Source organism: Puntigrus tetrazona, chromosome 8 (assembly GCF_018831695.1).
Source record: "Puntigrus tetrazona isolate hp1 chromosome 8, ASM1883169v1, whole genome shotgun sequence".
Classification (NCBI taxonomy): Eukaryota; Metazoa; Chordata; class Actinopteri; order Cypriniformes; family Cyprinidae; genus Puntigrus; species Puntigrus tetrazona.
The window spans coordinates 23,368,897-23,388,964 of NC_056706.1; the positions used below are offsets into that span (position 1 = coordinate 23,368,897).

General features: G+C 38.6%; 1 protein-coding gene across 1 annotated transcript in view; it reads left to right on the top strand.

Annotated features, from left to right (window-relative positions):
* Nucleotides 1–20,068, top strand: part of prdm16 (PR domain containing 16) — a 346,947-nt gene that overhangs the window by 314,281 nt on the left and 12,598 nt on the right. The window contains 10 exon segments of the mRNA XM_043247681.1: nt 3,323–3,460; nt 10,740–10,813; nt 10,815–10,840; nt 12,988–13,189; nt 13,730–13,877; nt 14,235–14,388; nt 15,306–16,815; nt 16,950–17,037; nt 18,608–18,777; nt 19,057–19,134. Of these exon segments, the coding sequence (XP_043103616.1) occupies nt 3,323–3,460; nt 10,740–10,813; nt 10,815–10,840; nt 12,988–13,189; nt 13,730–13,877; nt 14,235–14,388; nt 15,306–16,815; nt 16,950–17,037; nt 18,608–18,777; nt 19,057–19,134 (2,588 nt within the window).

Sequence of the window (20,068 nt, forward strand, 5' to 3'; positions counted from 1 at the left end):
GATGAATTAATTTTTGGTTGGAGAATCCCTTTAATTACAATTTACAGCTTTTACAATTTATTTTTTTTTAATGATTTCGTTTACATCCAGTATATTCATTCTAAATATGCCAGGATGAGCCACATTCAGGTCCTAACAAACATATGCCCGTCTGTGACCACGCAACTGTTTTTTAATAATAATAGCTGAAACGTTGCTTGGCAGCCATAAACATGACATCAAAACTAAATCACTCCCATTATAATCAACAAAACTCCGTATGTGTATTCTGGGTGTGTGTGTGTACCTGAAACCAGGTTAGTTACGTTTCTATCTGTTTCTTTGTCTTCATCTCCTTCTTTCTGTCTCTGATTAGCTCCATACAGAGGTCGGAGGTCACTCTCCCAGGCTTTCCCTCTTTTCTGTTGTTCTTCAGCTACGAGGCCGATCGGCACGACTAACATCACGTTATAGCGCTCGCCGACACCCATCGAGGTGTCGACAATACAAAAATACGGCCTCGGCTCGAGCTGTTTAGCACACTTCTTCTTCTTCACCTCGCGACACAAAAGCTGTGTGTGTGTCAGCCCTTCCGCGAAGGCGGTTCCTCACACCTGATGGGAGTAATTGGGCTCTTAAAGTGGCACTGAGGGGCTCCTTAACCCCAAAGCAGACTCCAGAGCCGTCCCTCTGGTATTTGACCCTTCAAACTTTTGCGAGAGCGGAGAAAGAGAGAGAAAACGGGCCTGAAACTAGCGAGATGAGGAGAAAAAAAGCTCCATGGCATATTGATTAGAATGCGGTCTTGGTTTGGTAATCTGTGGTAAAGCGTCAGTCGTGTGAGTAGCGACGTGCCAAAGTTACGTATTTTGTGGCGTTTCTTGAGCAAGCCATTAACCCTAATAAATAAACAGGTTGTGTTTTTATTGTAGACAGGCTTCCCGCTCCATTGTCCAATCGCTGCAGCCCTCCTCAGAGCGAGCTGTTTCTGGTCGTTTCTCAGGCTCGAGCGATGCCTGCGTCATTCTGTTTAGACCGAGGAGACTCGAACATGTGTGTGTTTGTGAACGAATGAGCTCGTGCTCGGTGTAGCGTATGCTTCCCTGCAACGTTTCATTAGATTTCAATGACAACCGGATATTTGCATAGCATCATCAGGAGCGTTTATAAACGGCTCTATTTTTCAGCACGCGCTTCGTTGTGTTTTCTCACTAAATGCTACATGGAAACTATATTGTAGTGTTGCCGAAGCCTCCGTATGTAATGCATTACAAATCAGCATCATTAATAGTAGCAGTATACCTTATTACACATCTTATTATATTATAAGACATCACAGTGCTCCCCTAAGACGGCTATTTAAAGATTAAATTGTTTTAACAAATGATTAACGCCCAGTTTCATCTGCTGTAATGGATTATGGTTGTTTAAGGTGTAACCATGCATAAATAAGTCAGAGCTGAACATGAAATCATTTCAGAAAATTGACTTATTTTTATTATTTAAATAATTTCATTAAAACAATTATGCATACAGCTCTTGTAAGTTAAATTGAATTATAATATGTCATAATATTACTGTTTTGATGTATTTTAAACAAAACAAATCCAGCAATGGTGCACAAAATAAAAAAATTTTTGTGAAATAAATAAATACATAAATGAATGAATTCATGCATTTTAGTTGTAAATGTTAGCATTATTTATTTGTTTTTATATATTTACGATGAGCAATGTATTTCAAATAATACGATTTACGATCAAAAAAAGCCATATGATTTAAAAACAGCACATTTGTTTTGTTTCTTTATAGATTGTTTGTTTTCAATCTATAATTTGACTTTGTGCAAAATAAACACAACTGAAGATTCATGTACACATAATGACCTATTACTAATTTTTTTTACATTTTTGTTCAAGGATAAAAGGTACATACAAACACACAGTATTAACAAACATTCCTACCTGGAGTATAAGTTTGTACAGACTTTTTCCCAAATATTTTACTGTATGAATCGATGCAATTTTTTAATAATCACAACAAATATAAAACAAAACACGATTTGAATCTACTTTTTATCTTGGGATACAGTAGCATTCCGCCACTCATTTGTCTTGATTTAAATCTTTCTATGTGTTAATGTGCTGGAATATAATCACTCTGGAGTGTAGGTCTAACATGAGCCCACAGACAGATTTATTAGCCTGGATTCACGCTACTTGTGTGGATATTCCCTTTCTGTCTTAATCGCTCACAGCACACTTGATATTCGGTTTCAACTTCATAGAGCTGAAGCAAACATTTACACAGAGTTTCTGTTTTCAAAGAGAGACTCCACAGTTTTCAGTGGCATTTCTCACTTTTGCTGGGTAATATATCAAGAAAAGAGCGCCGTAAATCTCACGAGAGAACAGCGTCCACTCTCCTTCCGGTCATTTCCTGACATCCTGTCTCGCTTCTCCTCTCTCAATCCCTCCATCTCTCTCTCTCCGTTTCCCTCGACAAGTAACCAGACACTGCAAACTCCACTTCCCCAGTAGTGTCAGGTTAACCAAAGTTAATCAACGAGAGCCTCTGAGACTTCACACAGCATTGAAGACGTCTTCAATGTTTAAATCCCCCCTTTCAATACATAACAATGTGAGGGGGGGGATCGGTTTGATACATGTAAACAGATACAGTTTTTTTCTTTTTCATATCATATATCAAGACACTAAATGCTGACCAGTCACAATTTTATTTTATTTTATTTTATTTTATTTTATTTTATTTTATTTTATTTTATTTTATTTTATTTTATTTAAAGAAGTCTATTATGCTCACTAAGGCCACATTTAAAAAAATGTAGTTATATTTTGAAATATTATGACAGTACACATCTTACTGGTTTGGGGATGGATTTTATATATAGATTATATATATATATATATATATATTATTTATATATATATATATAATATATTTTATATATATATATTATATATTTATTTTATTATATATAAAACATTTTATTCTTTTATATTTATATTCTTTTGTTTATTTTAACAATTTTTGCTGAATTTTAAACATCATTACTTCAGTCTTCAGTCTCACATGATCCTTCAGAAATCACAAATGCAGCTTTTTTTATTCATCCAAAAATCTAAAATCAGCAAAAATTGGCAGTAAAAAAATATGAAGGATCATGTGATGCTAAGGACTGGAGCAATGCCAAACAATTAAATTAGGTTAATTAAATAACAGAAATCTTTTGACCAGTTGTGTATATATCTTACGTCTCTGATCATTAAAATTCAGTGTCACGAATATGTTTTAATGATGGCATCATGTCTTCTGTCTGCAGGTGATGGACAACATGGGTAATGTGAAGTTCTGTCTGGATGGGCCTCTGGAGGCCAGCGGGAGCTGGCTCAAATATGTGCGCACTGCCCCGTCCCACGAAGAGCACAACCTGGCCATATGCCACATCAGCGAAGATCAGGTGAGCTGTCGTCCTGTCACTTCCCTTTCCTGCCGATTTCACTCTCTGATTGGTCGCCTGCTCTCTCAAGCCGTTGTATGACTGCTCCTGCCGAGGACCTAGCGTGTCTGAGATCGAGAGAACTCCGAAATAGTGCGCCTGGCCTTTTCCTACAGTGATTATTTATGAAGCAAAATTTTGAAATTGTTTGTATATTTCGATCATGCAATATTTACTCATCCCACACTGCTTTGTAGCCAATCCTAAAATACTTACTACATGATAAATATGCAAGAAAATAAATATGCAAGAATTTTTTTTAAATCATTATAATTATAATTAAAATTTTGATTAAAAACATCAAGAAATTCTATTCAACAAAGAATCCTACAAAAGAAGCGTGGCTTTTATTTCACAATTACGCGTTAACATCTCGCAGTTCTCGCATCTTTCCTCAGTTATTGTGATAAATTACATTTTAAACTATATTACGATAGAGCATATATTTATTTTTTATATTATAATCTTTCACAATAGCAGCCTTCTCGAGCATAAGAGACTTATTTCTGAATAACTAAGTCTTACTGACCCCAAAGTTTTGAATGGCAGTGACCTGTATATTTCATTTTGTGTATTTTATTATGTTTAAAATGCCATATTGACCGAAGGCTGAAACAGTTTACAATGTAAATGACTAACAACAGCAACAATGCTCCTACGCCGAATGCATCAATTCTACACTTGCAGTGTTTACTGCGGCCATAAATGCGCGCAGGATGTATCGCAAGAGCAGACTTTATGATACATATTTCGCGAGTTGTTATTATAACGCGGTGTAATAGCGCGTGGGAGCTACAGTAGGAGAGGTCAGCAGACCTTCCTGTGAGGAACCTGAAGAGACGGTGAGCACATGTTACTGTCAGGAAGATGAGGACAGAACCTGCTGCTGTCAAGATGTCACCACTTACACAATAGATAAAAACGGCCTATTGTTTGATGAAGGCTGTTCCCTGCCTTTGTCAGAGGAAGTGACTCAGAAGTCGTTTACAAGAGTCACGTACAAAGCCAGTTCGGACACTCCTGGATCTTGTAATCCCCTGTCTTCAATGATTTGCTTCCTTTGAAAGGACGAGCTGTTGTGTCTTTAAGATAAGATATCTGATCTCTCATAAAGCTGGAGATCTCGGTCGTGTGTTTACTGTACGGTGGCTTTGTTCGGGGATTGTGTTGATGCTGTCTATATCTGGCCATTGCTTACATCATATCTGACTGATTAAGGGAGGGGTCCTTGGTGGCTGACTTTTCTAGCTTGTGCTCGCTTTCTAATTTAAAGAGACAGCTCACCCAAAAATGTACATTTTCCCGTCAATGAAGTTCCAAATAGTTGATGCTGGAGAAGAACATTTGTGGTCAAGCATTTAGTCAAATTTTTATATTCTAAACAACTATTTTCTATTATAAAGAACCTTTTGTGCCATTAAAGTGTTGCATATTCCAGCGTATTGTCATCGCAAACCTGCGTGACTGACTTTCTTCCTGTCTTTCCATGCAAAATAATAGATTGTGGACACTGCAAGGTTTAAGAAATGGCAAAAAATGCTAATAAATCTAGTCTAAAGCAGTTGTGCACTATACTTCAGATTTTCTAAAGACTATCTATTACATATTCTCATCCACTGTGTCTGCTAACAGGGAACATTCTCAGAACGTTCTCTCGAGGTTAGGAGCAAACCTTTTTCTGGAAATGTTATTGGAATGTTTGTTCAAAATTATAAATGATAAAAGTTGAAATGTTTAGGTTGCAGCAAATTCTAAACAAACATTTTCGATATGTATCCTCCAACATTTGCATGACTAACTAATGTTTGCCATAACTTTCATTAGTTAATATTAGTTAACTACATTGGTTAACATGAACCAATAATGATTTTCTAGACCGCCTAGACCGTTTAAAGCAAGTTCAAATGTAACATATTAATAATAATAAAACTAATTAAATAATGGGTTACACTTTATTTTAAGGTGTTCTAGTTACAGTGTAATTATACTGAGAAGCATGTACTGAATAATAATAATTAACTACTTGTGCTAATTATGTGGTTGGTGTTAGTGGATTAGGATTTGGTTTAGGGTTAATTAATGCATAATTTATTGTTATTATAATACATGACACATTAAAATAAAGTGTTACCAAATAACATTAACTAATGGAACCTTATTGTAAAGAGTTACCAATTTGTAATACACACACACACACACGCTTTTTAGAACATATTAGAACATAGAACGTATTTTCTTGTTAGTTAGATACTCTCAGATCTCAATTCCGTTCTCGTATGATCAAATACTTCTTCTCAAGATGCAATAAAGAGTGAGATCTAATGATGTTATTTACACCACTCCTTATCATCACAACTCATCTTGATGCTGAATAGCTGAATTAGAACATGAGTGAGATTTCAGAGAAAATCTGCCTCGGTTCTTTAGCGTTCCTCTGATATGAGTCAGTCACACCATGAGGGCGAGTAAATAATGACCGGATTTTCATTTTGGGGTGAATTGCTCCTTTAAGTGTGCCATTTCGGGGGGTGTTTTAGATTCTGTGCATAAGTGGATCACTTTCCTTATTATTATTCTGCCACTTTTATGCTGTTTGTCTCACTTAAAACAAGCTGATTGACTAGTGGAACAAGCCAAAGTCTTAGCTTTTGTCTGGTGGCTAACGGGGCCAACTAGTGTGGCCATCACAGTTTTAGAGGCTGACACATAAAACACAAGCCGAACAAACAGGGGAGGACAGGAGGAGAGGAGGGACAACCTCTGAGACTGACAACCACCAATTGACTTCAACTACATAACCCAATCATTAAAGTCGTTTCAGTTCAATGAGCGGCCACCGCTGGGCCCACAGGAGAATAATATCTCCAGCTAAAATCGCCCCACTAAATACATGGTTTCTATTTACTTTCTCCCCTCTTCTGTTGTTTTTTAAAATCCTTTCTTACCCTTTTCTCATCTTTTAGGCGGTCTTACGGACAACAGCCTATTATTTATTCAGAACGGCGGCACAATGCAAAAATGCATAATTCATTGAACTTTGTACTTTGCTGTTCTATTTGCGCATGCACAATGCATGAGCCGTATGGAAATATGCGCACGCCCAGCAAATTCTGATGCGCCTGTAACCTTTTAAAATCAAGCGGGATCATTTATTTACTTGTTTGCGCATTCGTCTTTGGCGTTCGGGCCCTGAAAACACGAATCAACCGTGTAGTGCTACATTTCACTGGTTTAGGCTGTCTCACGTTTTAACGTGTGTTTTATGTTACGGCTGTCGTTCGGGATGCTTCTAAATAGCAGTGAGCAGGGCGAGGGTGTTAGTTACCACGCTTTGCTTTAAGAAAAGAATATTTCGTTGCGTTGTTGCGAAGGGCACAAAATGAACCGCGCGGGCTTATGCGCTCTCGTGTAAAAGTGTGTTTCTGAAATGCTGCGGACCACGTAATTCGCCGATCTGATGTTATCTGCTTGTGCTGAGAAAGTCTAATCCGGTTTTCGGGCCAAACTAAGAGCGGCCTGTGCGCTCTGAGACAATGGGCATAGAGCTGGTGGACGTATTCTGGCTTTCGCACAATGGCGCGGTCCATTCAGCGAGACTGTTGACCTCTGACCTCCCTCCCTCATCTCTCAAGATGCACTTAAACTGTTTGTCAGAACAACTGAAGTGCACAGCCAGATCTGCCATGCCATAGCCGTCTGTTTCTGAAGAGCTTAGGACACGCACACACACACACACACAATGTATGTATATATATATATATATATATATATATATATATATATATATATATATATATATATATAAAAATACAGAGATATATAGTTTTTAACTATTTTCAAAAATCATGTTTTGATTTGTTTTTCCTTTTGCATTCCAGTTATTCTTAATCAAAATGCTGTTAGGTTATTTTGATTAGTTAAAAAATAACCCCAAAAATACTAGGTAACTAACACACATTTTTGAAAATGTAAAAACAGAATGATCTATTTTTGCAAATAAATTTATACATAATATATGTCTGTCTTTTTTGTGTGTGTGTGTATATGTATATATATATATATATATATATATATATATATATATATATATATATATATATATATATATATATATATATATATATATATATATATATATATATATATATATATATATATATATAAATATAAACCCATTTGAATTCATTTCAGTCAGAAGTCAAATTGTTCTCAATTATGAGATTGTTATTAATAGTTATCTCAGTAAATCATTTCGCATTTAGAAGGGAATATCTAAAACTTACTGTATGTTATACTTTTCTGACAAACTAATTGAAACTCATGCATTCAATTACTTATCAGCTACTGACTGATAAAACGCTTTATAAGTTCTATACATGTTTGCTAGAGAAGAACTTGTAAAAATCCCTGACGTCTACTCATGCAGTTTAGTTTTTATACGGTTTTGGCATTTGATCAAAGAGTTGTTATGATGAACTTTGTTCTGATCTTGTCTTAGTGAATCAGATGTACCTTCCTTCTGAATGGCAGAAAAACAGGCACACCCAAATAAAAGTATTATATATATATATATATATATATATATATATATATATATATATATATATATATATATATATATATATATATATATATATATATTTCCATCAGCCTGTGTCCGCTTGCACTTATATGAATGCGTGTGTGTCCATGTGTGTGACAGACAGGGGATTATTGTCACCTAAGTGATGGATGATGCATCGGCCCCCAGCACTTGAAAGCATTGTGAGGGGGTCAAGATGGCCCTCTCTGTGCTGTCAGATCCTGAAAAGATTTACTGTAGAGACAGCTTAGACCCATCATAATAGATTGCTTCAGGGGTGAAAGGAAGGCATTTCCACGCACCCAGAGCAAATGAGAACTAGCCAAAGACTGCAGCACAATTTGACATCCAACTTCAATCTTTCAGAAATAGATCATGCAAGTTATTGATTCCTTAGCGATTTAATATCGGGTTTGGCACCTGCATCGTATATGTATATAAGTCATGCGTGCTGTAAATACGCTTTATATGTAATTTCGAGTGATTTTTTTGTTGATTCTATTTTATTCTATTCTAAATCTTTTGCAATATTTAAGTTTACTAAAAAAACAACATTGTAATTAGATCAAATCCGTTGCGCAAATCATAATCCCTCGTTTTCATTGGAAATTGTGACAATTATGTTAATACATTTATAAAACGGGAAGCAATTACATCTTAATAAAATTAATAATAATTACATTATAAATAATGGTTCTATTCATTTTAAAATATATGAAATATGTTTGCTTTTGTCATATGTAGAAATAAGTACATCGAAATTACATATTACAGAATAATTGGATTATTGATAATAATAAATAATTGTAATAACATTCATAATTGACGTAACATACATTCCTCACAATTTAGGTTTTAATAATCGCTCGTTTGTGAACGGGTTGAAGCCTTCGTCTTGTTTAATACATGACAGCTAAGCGACACGACGTGTAAAATGTCGAATTTAGTCTCTAAAGCGCAAACGCGATTCGTTTAAAACATCTGCTAAATGTAAAAGAAAAGAAAAAAACAGGTGTATGTATTTAAAGCCCCGCGGAAAAGATCGCGCCTCGCGCTCGGTGTATTCTTGAGATTTTCATTAGCTGGGAAAGATACATTTTCCATCAATAATAGATTCGTGCGGTGGTCAGAGGAGGAGAGGACATGGGGAGGGGTTCAGTCCTTTTGGTTGGAGATAAGAGAGGAGGAGTGGCCGATAGAGAGAATCACTAATGAGCGCGACTCACCTCATCAAAGACGCGCGTGTTCCTCTGTCTGGCGCTGCTGTGGCGCAGTGTCATGATACTATGGGTTGCGTGCTGAACTCTACGGGACCAGAGCTGCTATTACAACTGGAGGCTTTGAGATCCACCGCTCAACAACTAGCCCAACTTTATCAACTCTCGGGAAAGAAAAAGGTCAGAAACGCTCTTACCTTCGTTTAACCGCAAATGCAGTATTAATGTTAACGATAACGATAGCCGCGTCGCACGCCGGCCGCCCCTCTCGACGCCTTGGCCTACTTTTGTAACACACATTGGAGTTGTCACAACATTAGAGCTCCGAGATGAAGTTTGTGCTGGAGGTTTTTAGCTGGATGTCTTGATTTCGGAGAGCGGCCCAGATCTGCTGCTGGTCGCCTAGCCCCGAGCGCCCTCATGAGGGAGCGCGCGGTAGTGCGCGCGCGCGCTCAGTGCGCGAGGACAGCGTTCGGACGCGCTTTGAAAGCCGGCCGCTCCGTTTTGTTTCATTACGATTATTAATTACGAGTTGATTTAGTTAGGTTAAAGTCTATATATGTGGTTTAATTTACAAAACGAACGCGGGCTTTTTTGGAGCGCGTTTAGGCTTTGCGGGAACACAATGTCATGGCGATGCGTTCCGAAAGGATTTTAGTTGCGTTTAATAGAGGAAACTTTAAAGCAATTTGTCAGGCTAAGAAATAAATTACAATTGTCTGCACCGCTAGAATAAAATAAATAAACGAACTGCGTTTGCATTTTGCAATTTGCATCGGTAAAAAATAATTTAAGCCACACACCGAAATGTAAAAATGCACCGTCGCGTGTCTCAGCAACACAGAGCTATTAGTAGATATCATTTTGAATTTTAAAAACCGCCAGCACTTTGTTAACGCGCGCGTTATATTTGATCCGTTAAATTAAAAACGAAAACACATCAAACGGATTACGACTGCGTTCTTTTAAATGCGTATCAAACACACGTTCTATTTATGTTGCTTTATTATTGTTGTCTTTAATTCCACACGTTTTTATTGCGCGCGACGCGCTAGTTTATTTCGTTCGTGTGTTTGTGGTGCAGTTTCGTCTATTTCTTGTTGGCCTTCGGTAAGCAATCAATCGAAAGAAGCAGGCGCGATATCGGTGTGTTTAATAATTACTGCATTATCTGTTCATCCTCCGCTTCGTGATCGTTATGTGTTTTTTTCTTTCCTGTATTTTACAACGAAAATATCAAATTCATATTATCGCCTTCAAAATATTCATATTATTTGCTATGTTCAAAATAAAGCTTCACGTCTCCGAAAACCACGGCTGTATAATAATAACCTAATGTATAATAATAACAATAATAATAATAATAATAATAATACTTTAAGGCCTTTTTATTTCGTGGTTTTAAAATGCTAATGCGTTTTTCCCTTTTCTGTTTTTGCAGATCTATTATAAAGCTATTAGAGATATTGAAATAGGGGAGGAGTTACTGGTTTACATGAAGGACGGAGTTTTCCCGAGGCTCAATGGCACCGAACCTGGAAGGTGAGATTAATGCAAGTCATTAGGCACTCTTTTAAACAAACTCACACAGACCACACTCATTCACCTCTGCCAACAGTTAGAAAATATTAAACATTTCAACCTATGGCAAATAAACTGGCATTGGCTGAATTTGAGTATTAAATATCATACATAATATATATATATATATATATATATATATATATATATATATATATATATATATATATATATATATATATATATATATATATATATAATAATAATAATAATAAAATGTAATGAATTTTAACACAGATATAAAACATACTGTACACTGTATTGTTGTCTACTTTATTTCTAAATATTTTCTACTTTTTCTTTAAAAGCATCAGTGGTCACTTGTACCTTTTTTTTTGTGCGTGTGTTTGTTTGTTTTTTTGTTTCCAAGTGATCTGGTAATTTTGGAACCGAAGCTCGGAGTAGTTGATACAGACTAGAAAATTGCAAAAGCACCGATGCGTGTCACAGCGTAGCAGTCACTCTCCAACACATGCGAAAGGTTTTATCTGATAGAGATGTGTCTCAGATCTCCCTGCCAAAAAGCCAAGAAGAAAGCTCTCGGAGAGAAAAGGGAGACAGGGACGCCAAAAGATGCAAGCCAGGCTCCGCTCAGACAGATCAATTCGGAGAACAAAAGGAAAGAAAGGTAGAGTAGAACGAACATGGCCAACGAAGACGAGAAGCTGAGAGACGAACAGATAGAGACAGACAGAATGAGAGCTCTCTACATCCAGCTCCTTCTCATGGCTTATCGGTGGTGGAATTTGGAGTGGAGCTCGAGGAGTCTCGAGGGACCTCACCCATGCTCACAGATTAGCCGCTAAACTGCACATAATTGTGTTCCCCCTACGTCTCTCCAAGAGCTATTAGTTTCCCATTCCCTGTCGTTTTTCCCAACATTCCTGCCTTTGTCGTTAGTGCTACCGATGGGACGGAGAGATAATGTCTCAAATTCTTTTTATGGCTCAAAAACATCAGCGCAGAAACTTTTTCTCCACTTTAGTTTTCCCCCGTAGAGGCCTCTTTGAGGTCACGGGGGCGTTTTATTCGCTTTTATTTTGCAGGGAGGCTATGAGCACTGCTGCGGAGAGTGTTCTGTCAATACACGTCGCGCTAATGAGTTGAAAAACTAAACAGAGTATATGGTGTAATCCTAGATAACCCAGCATCGGTGCAAGCTTTTTATGGCCTTTGCTTTCAAAACATCGAGTCAAGGAATAATGAAACTCATCCGCCTTGGCCTGATCCGGGCAGCGCATGGAGTATATCAGAGTTATCAATGAGTTTAATTTGAGGATGATGATAGCTGATGCATCAGACCTTAGAGTTTCCTTGCCTTTCAGTGACTCTAGGGTTATCTGTGAACTTGGCTTTTGTGTCAGGATATCATTAAGGATAAAACAGCCACATTTTTAGTCATTTAACTCTGGGTCGGTCTAAATTCATTACATTTACATTTGCATCTTTTTAGTTTATTAAAGGTTAATTTATTAATCATTGTTATTAACTATTGTCTATTCATTTCAAATTGTTCTTTATGCTTGTGCTTAATGAAAATAATGTTGTTACCAATATTACATGCATTCAATATGCAGTATATGTATATAGTATCTGGACAACTAAGCTAGTCTTTAAATCACTCAAATTTCATTGCATTATTGATGTGTATTAAACCATGAGGCGTCTGCAAACAAATGCTGCCGGAGCTTGTCTTAAAATTAATTTTTTACTTTTTTTTTTTTTTTGAAAGCAGCTGTGTTTCGGTTATGTTTAGTGAATGTATGAAGTCATTTCTCACAGTCCACACAGGTGTCCTATAGAATAACCACAGGTGCAATTCATCACATTAACTATGGACGTGTTCCACTAACATTTTACAACCAGAAAGTGGCGAAATATTTTTGTTTTCATTTTGAACAGTACACGCATTGTTTTATCATTTAAAACCTTTCGTTTTATGAAATGTCATGATGGAGAGTGTGTTTTCTTTTGAAAGTAAATGACACTTGATATTTTGTCATCCAATTTAATGCCGTTCAGACATTTTTGCAGAGTGAACATTTTTTTAACTGAACACGAGCGTGCGATTATTATCGTTGAGCGACTGTGTGATGCCGTCCCCACAGATGAGCAGATGTACCGCTGTGAACACTGTGATGAGCTCTTCACTTCAAAGCTGGAGTTACGGCGGCATCAGAAATACTCCTGCAGCAGCAGCAACTCTATCTTTGACTCGCTAAGCGAAGACTTCAAACAGGAGCGCGAAGACAGCGATGAGCCGGTGCACGAGTGCAAAGACTGTGAAAAAATCTTCCCTAGCGAGTACAGGTCAGCACACTCCACCACAATTCTAATTACCTGAGCTTTAGTGAACACCTACACAAAAAGGTAAATGACACAAAAATGAATTAACAATTTTCTTCTTATACTATTTTTATATTTATTTGTCATGGTTCTGATTTGGCTTTGCTGTAAGACCTATATTTCACATTGTACCAGTGACACAAATTGTTTCCTGCACATGCATATGTTAAATGTTTATGTGCAATAAACATTGCCATGATAAATATGTTTATGTTAGAAAAAAAAAAAAACATTGCAATTTACTAAAATTACAGTGAGCCACGTAGGTAAACATTATGAAAAATTATTAACATGACACAGAATGCAAAGGAAAAACTAATGTTTAAACCCTAGGTTTATTTATTTTGGTACTCTAACAGTATATGGCTATAGGATTCATTATATTATTTGCGTTTAGCATTGTTTTTGTACCTGTGATATACAGCCTTGCCACAACTGACCAGTTTAGAAACACTGAATGGTGGTCACACAGAAAATATTTATGGTGTTCTTATTTATTCTTAGTCTGGGGCAGCATATGATCGTACACACAGAGGAGAGAGAGTATAAGTGTGACCAGTGCCCCAAAGCTTTCAACTGGAAATCCAACCTCATTCGCCATCAGATGTCACATGACAGTGGCAAGCGCTTCGAGTGTGAAAACTGTGATAAGGTATATTATCTTATATGTTTAAAAGAATTAAATATTATACTGATGGAAATGTAAAAAAAAAAATGCATTTAGCGGTTTGTTTTAAAAAATCCTGCAGTATGACAAATTGAATTGTTAAGAAGTACAAACATTCATGCAGTAAATTACGTTAGCCAAATTTTGTCTAAAATACTGCTTGATGGATGTCACACCACAGGAAGTGTCAACTTTCCAAAAATTCTTCATGTCGACTACCCGTCTAACTGCAAATTTAAAAATATAACACTGCGATAAATTTTCATCTCTAAGTAACTGCCTTTACACCACGCTATGTTTACACCTTTGTACTAAGTTGGCATGTTTCTGTGGGTTCTTCAGGTGTTCACAGACCCCAGCAACCTCCAGCGCCACATCCGCTCTCAGCACGTCGGTGCCCGAGCCCACACCTGCCCTGAGTGTGGCAAGACCTTTGCCACCTCCTCGGGCCTCAAGCAGCACAAGCACATACACAGCAGTGTCAAGCCTTTCATCTGTAAGTCTGAGCAGTCTTGTCTAAGCCTCAGATACAATTACCAGTGTCCAAAGACCTCCCGGCTAGCTCCACCCCAAGATTGTGACAGCTGTTGTTTTATAGGTCAGAGAAACTAAATGAAATTCTAGAGCCATTCTTTGTTTTGTTCTACATTTGTTGCACTTTTCTTTAGTGCTTTCTTTTTCGCTCTCTTAATTACTCCATTTTACCCTTCTTCTGTTTTTTGTAACTGTGCATTTTCTTTTGAGGGCCCATTAGGCTTGTATATGGCCAAGGCAGATTTAATGTTTAGAGGTAAATGTCTCTGCCATTGTCTTAGTTGCCCTCTTACCAACACTGAGAGAACACCATCTTCTTTTTGCTTGGCTTCACAATGTTCTGTGTGTTACCGTCCAATGTCCAAATGCATGTATGCTGTACCAGTGTACATGTGTTTGTATGTATACAAAAGTAGCTGAAATAGCTCTACTATCAATGAAGAATCTCATCAGCGAATTTCATACATATGCTAATTGACCATATTTTACCATATAACATTGCCGTGTGTAGCGTTTTATCTCACCTTCAATACAGAGCAGAGTTCAGCAATGCTTCTGGAGGTCCACCTTCCTGCAGACTTCAGTCTCAGCCCATCTCCAACACACCTGGCTGTCATTTTGTAATTCAAACACCTTGAATAGTTGCTTCACATGTGTTTGATTAGGGTTAGAGCTCAACTCTTCAGGAAGGTAGCCCTCTAGGAGCAAGGTTGGCTGCCCCTGATGTAGACAGTGCCATGTTTGCTAAGCATAATAAACAGCATGCACAGTTTATTGGTTGATCTAATCAGCTGCCGGATTGTCACTGCTATTGAATGAATGCACATCCAATGAAAACAGTATGTTAATAGAATTAACCAGTCATGTGTGTTCTCCCAGGTGAGGTGTGTCACAAATCGTATACCCAGTTCTCTAACCTGTGCCGTCACAAACGGATGCATGCAGACTGCCGCACCCAGATCAAGTGTAAAGACTGTGGGCAAATGTTCAGCACTACCTCCTCCCTCAACAAGCATCGGCGCTTTTGCGAGGGCAAGAACCATTATAATCCCGGAGGCATATTCACACCGGGCATACCAATGACATCCAGTCACATTTTAGGCAAGTCCAAGTCTCATCCTGGCTTGAACCATAGTGGACTTGGCTTCGGGGACTACTTCCCATCCAGGCCACATCATGCAGGTTTGCCCTTTTCCCCAGCACCCCCTGCATTCCCAGCCCTATCCCATGGCTTCCCAGGTATCTTTCCCCCATCGCTATATCCTAGACCGCCATTGTTACCTCCTAGTCCGCTGCTCAAGAGTCCAATTAGTAACAGTCAAGACGGGAAGCTGATTCCTCTTGATGCTCCTACCCTTTCTGCAGTCACATCCATGAACAACAGCAATGGCAATGTAGGGAGCAGTCTCAGCAGCCAGTCAGAGGAGAATCGAGAATCCAAACTGGACTTGTCATTTCACGACAACAAGAATAAAGTGAAGATGAACGACATGTCTGATGGTAGTGACTTGGAAGATGTCAACACGTCTAGCGGCACAGATCTAGACACCACCACTGGCACGGTGTCTGGCTCGGACCTAGAAAGTGAGGCAGAAAGCGAACGGGAGAAGAGCAGGAGGAAGCCAGTACAGGAGAGCAAGCAGGACGAAGTGAGCAGCAGTTCGGTATCTGTCTCCAGTTCAGGGAACCTCCCTAGTGAGCGTCCTTTCCTGTCCTCCCAGCATTCCTTTTTCCCACCGCCAGAGGAGCAAGCACTTCCACCTTCTGGGGCCACCACTGACTCCATCAAAGCCATTGCCTCCATTGCAGAAAAGTATTTTGGCCCAGGTTTCATGGGCTTGCAGGAGAAGAAAATGGGCTCCTTAAACTACCATTCCATGTTCCCTTTCCAGTTTCTGCCCAACTTTCCACATTCCTTATACCCGTTCACAGACAGAGCACTCAACCCTGGCATGTTCTTCAAACCTGAGCCTAAGTCCCCTCGTGAGCACATACAGAAATTACCTACAGCCACTGGTGCGGATTCACCCTTTGACCTAACCACCAAACCCAAGGAGGTCAAACCTCTTCCTCCACCCCCCAGCAAGCCAGTCTTGCCATCAAATACCCCCTTGGCCCCTGGCGAGGAACAACCTCTGGACCTCAGCATAGGCAGTCGAAGCCGAGCTAACCAGAATGGTGGCACGCATGAACAGCGCAAGAATCATGCCTTTGGCATAAACTGCAAAGCAGCTAAAGATGAACACCCAGCACTAACTCAGTCCCAGAACTTGCACCAGCCCCAGATGCCTCAACCACAAGTATCCCTTCCCCAGCCACCTCCTCCCCAGCAGCAGCCGTCGCTCCACTACGCCAAGCCCTCGCCGTTCTTCATGGACCCCATCTACAGGTATTTCAATAAGTAGGTCCTATTGAAAGACATATCACAAGGACAATTCTAAAGCAGTTATTGTAAAAGTATTGGTACCCAGTAGGTTTACAATCAACCTTCGTTCGTACGTAACCCTTGGTGCTGTTGTCCAGCAGGGTGGAGAAGAGGAAGCTAATAGACCCAGTAGGAGCTCTAAAGGAGAAGTACCTGAGGCCGGCACCACTACTCTTTCATCCTCAGGTATTGTTACATGCATTTGCTTTACTTTGTACATTGGTCAAAGTTTTGCTTATTATTCCATGTAAGCACAGCATGGCAAGACACTGAAAGCACATTTCCAGTGTTCTCCACCTCAGGTCTGTTTTGGTTCAAGGGGAGCCTTGATGTTTTAAAAAGTTCTGACTTTTGATGGAGCTTATTTTCATTAGATTATTTTCATCATGAAGATAATCTCGAAAGAAGTATTGCCTGTTTTCTGTCATGCTGCACATTCAAAAATCGTTATCTTTTGCTTATAAAAACAAGCCCCATTGTTTGCGTTAGTATTTTAAACCCTTTCCCACCTTTGAACGGTGACAACAATAATGAAAATATTATTAATAATGGTCTTTTGAATTGAAACAAATTATACCACATACTTTCGGAGTAGACCATTGTCTCTGGGAAGTTCTCCATTGAGTCCCACCGCTAATAACTTCCTAGCATTTCTTTCTTGCTCTGGCTGCCTAGATAATGTCTGCATGTCGATCAGGGACTTCCTGTGTTTGTGTGTAATAGAATGGCCTCTCTTGTTGGGAACTGTCTTATCTGACCTGTAAATCTGGCCTCCATCAATGCTGACCTACCTCCCCCCAAATCTCTCGCTCTTTTCTCTTTTCAGCAACCCCCTATTTAATTAAAGGTCTCTTTTTTGACAAGTGGTATTATGATCTATCTATCTATCTATCTATCTATCTATCTATCTATCTATCTATCTATCTATCTATCTATCTATCTATCTATCTATCATTCATTAATTGTCTTAAATTATATCCTATTGCACAGTACTTTGTATTCCCTAGTCATTTTTAAATGTATATTATGTTGACAACATATATGTCTTAATGCAAATGAAGATCAAATATGCAGTTTTGGTTATTTAAAGGTATACGCATGATCAATCACACCATTGCCTGTTAATATTCTAAACTAAAACACTAAGAAAACAAATTGATATTGAGACATGTGTAAATAAATTAAAACACACTGTCTGTCTCTGTGTTTATCCATATCCAAAAGTAGGAAGGATGTAAGCTGTTTTTGGCCATAGAGGCGCATAGCAAACCCTTTGTTCTGCAGCAGGGGAAGTACTATCAGCGAGGGGTATCTTAAACTGCATTGTATGGTTACCGCTCATGGAGGTGAATGGCTCATTCAGACGCTTCTCTCAGAGATTTGTTGGGAACAAAGTAGGAGCCGGGGGCTCCCAAGGGGCTGCTCGAGTGGCTGCCAACGTGCCATAGGTTAGGGAGGTCACTCTTGAACAGCACAATCAAGACTCGACCTTCTGATATATAACTTCCTCCTGCTTTCCATCCTGTCTGGTTATGAAGCAAACTCCCAGATTCTCCGTCAGAGTTCCTCACCGCTGCTGTTATTTTGTTCTTTGTGCATCTGCCCTAAACAAATACAAAAAAAGCTTCTTACTCCCAGATGGCTCCTAATCTCACATAAAATCAATTCAAGAGAAGTTTCTGATTAAATGAGCCCCTGAGCTGTGCATCAAACACAGAGTATTCCTCTCTGAACTCGCCTCATGTTCTCTCCTCAGGTGTCTGCGATGGAAAACATGACTGAGAAGTTGGAAAGCTTTAGCGCTCTGAAACTGGATGCTCCCAATTCCCTCCAGCACTCCTCACACCACCTTTTTAACTTCCGCTCCCCGCCTCCCTCTCTTTCCGATGCTATCTTACGCAAAGGCAAGGAGCGATACACCTGCAGGTGAGCGCCACTCATGAAACAAGAATAAACACACCCTCACAGAAGCTCTATTTAAATAATTTCTAACATATCATCGTATTTAAAGGTATACATCAACACACTAATGCACAACTAACAGAGAAATAATATAAATAGAAATTAAGTTAGCAATCCTCTGGTTTTATTATTCATCTAAAATTGACATTGAATATGCCCAGACAATGAGTTATAATCCTCTGAATATGGGAATTGTAGCAATGCTGGACGACTGTATCAAAGTCTAGTTTTCATCCCTTGCAGGTACTGTGGGAAAATCTTTCCCAGGTCAGCTAATCTTACAAGGCACTTACGAACACACACAGGAGAACAACCCTACAGGTAAGCCACTCTTAGCCCTACACTCTTTCTCACACACACACACAAATGCAGTATTGAAATTCTCAAGCTTTGTACTTGAGACCTACCCCTCAATTTATTCCGGTACTGTGACATTAGCATGTTGCTAAGCTAATCATACTTTGCTATGCATGAAAGCAGACAGCAAATATTTTCCTAAATACTATTAGAATTGAACTTGTTCTGGAAATGTGTCTATGATGTAGTCAGCTAATTAGGTTTTTTACGGATACATTCAAGTAACTTTACATGGCTTTTGGTCATGTAAGGCCACATAGTCATCCAACACAAACAATATAGCTGAATATTCAGCCATTCCACATCATCAGTCTTACTTGCCTTTTTTGAAAACATGAGAAATAATAATTTTACCCATGTTTAACGTTCCTGTACAGATATACCACAGATGCAAAAAAAAACACACGGACAGTTTTTAAGTTATGTGATCAGCACATGAGACATATTCTTACGCATTTCTTTGCAATACAAGCATTTCTGATTCTGAGAAATATAACACAGAAAGAATGAAAGACATGAGACATTAGAGGCAGCGCAATCAAAAATGAAAGAAGATTGATTCTGTCTGCGCAGATGTTTTGGAGGTAGAGCAGGCTCTGGACAATGTTGGCTGGTAATAGCACCCTGGAGACGTCCATGCTCTGTTTATAGAACGGCTTAATTATCATTGATTTGGCTTCTAACCAGCTGTGGAAAGTCCTCTATGAGGGTGATGAGGGCACTTTGGAAATGGGGGGCTTTCAAAGTTTTTAAGTGATATTTTGACCCAGGCATGACTAAGACGTAAGACAAGAAAGACCTTTACTGCCAAAAGCTGCTTAACAGTCCATTTTCTGAACAAATATGTGTGCATTTATGAGGGAAAATCTCTTTAATAGTGGTGCTTCAGAGTTAGGGA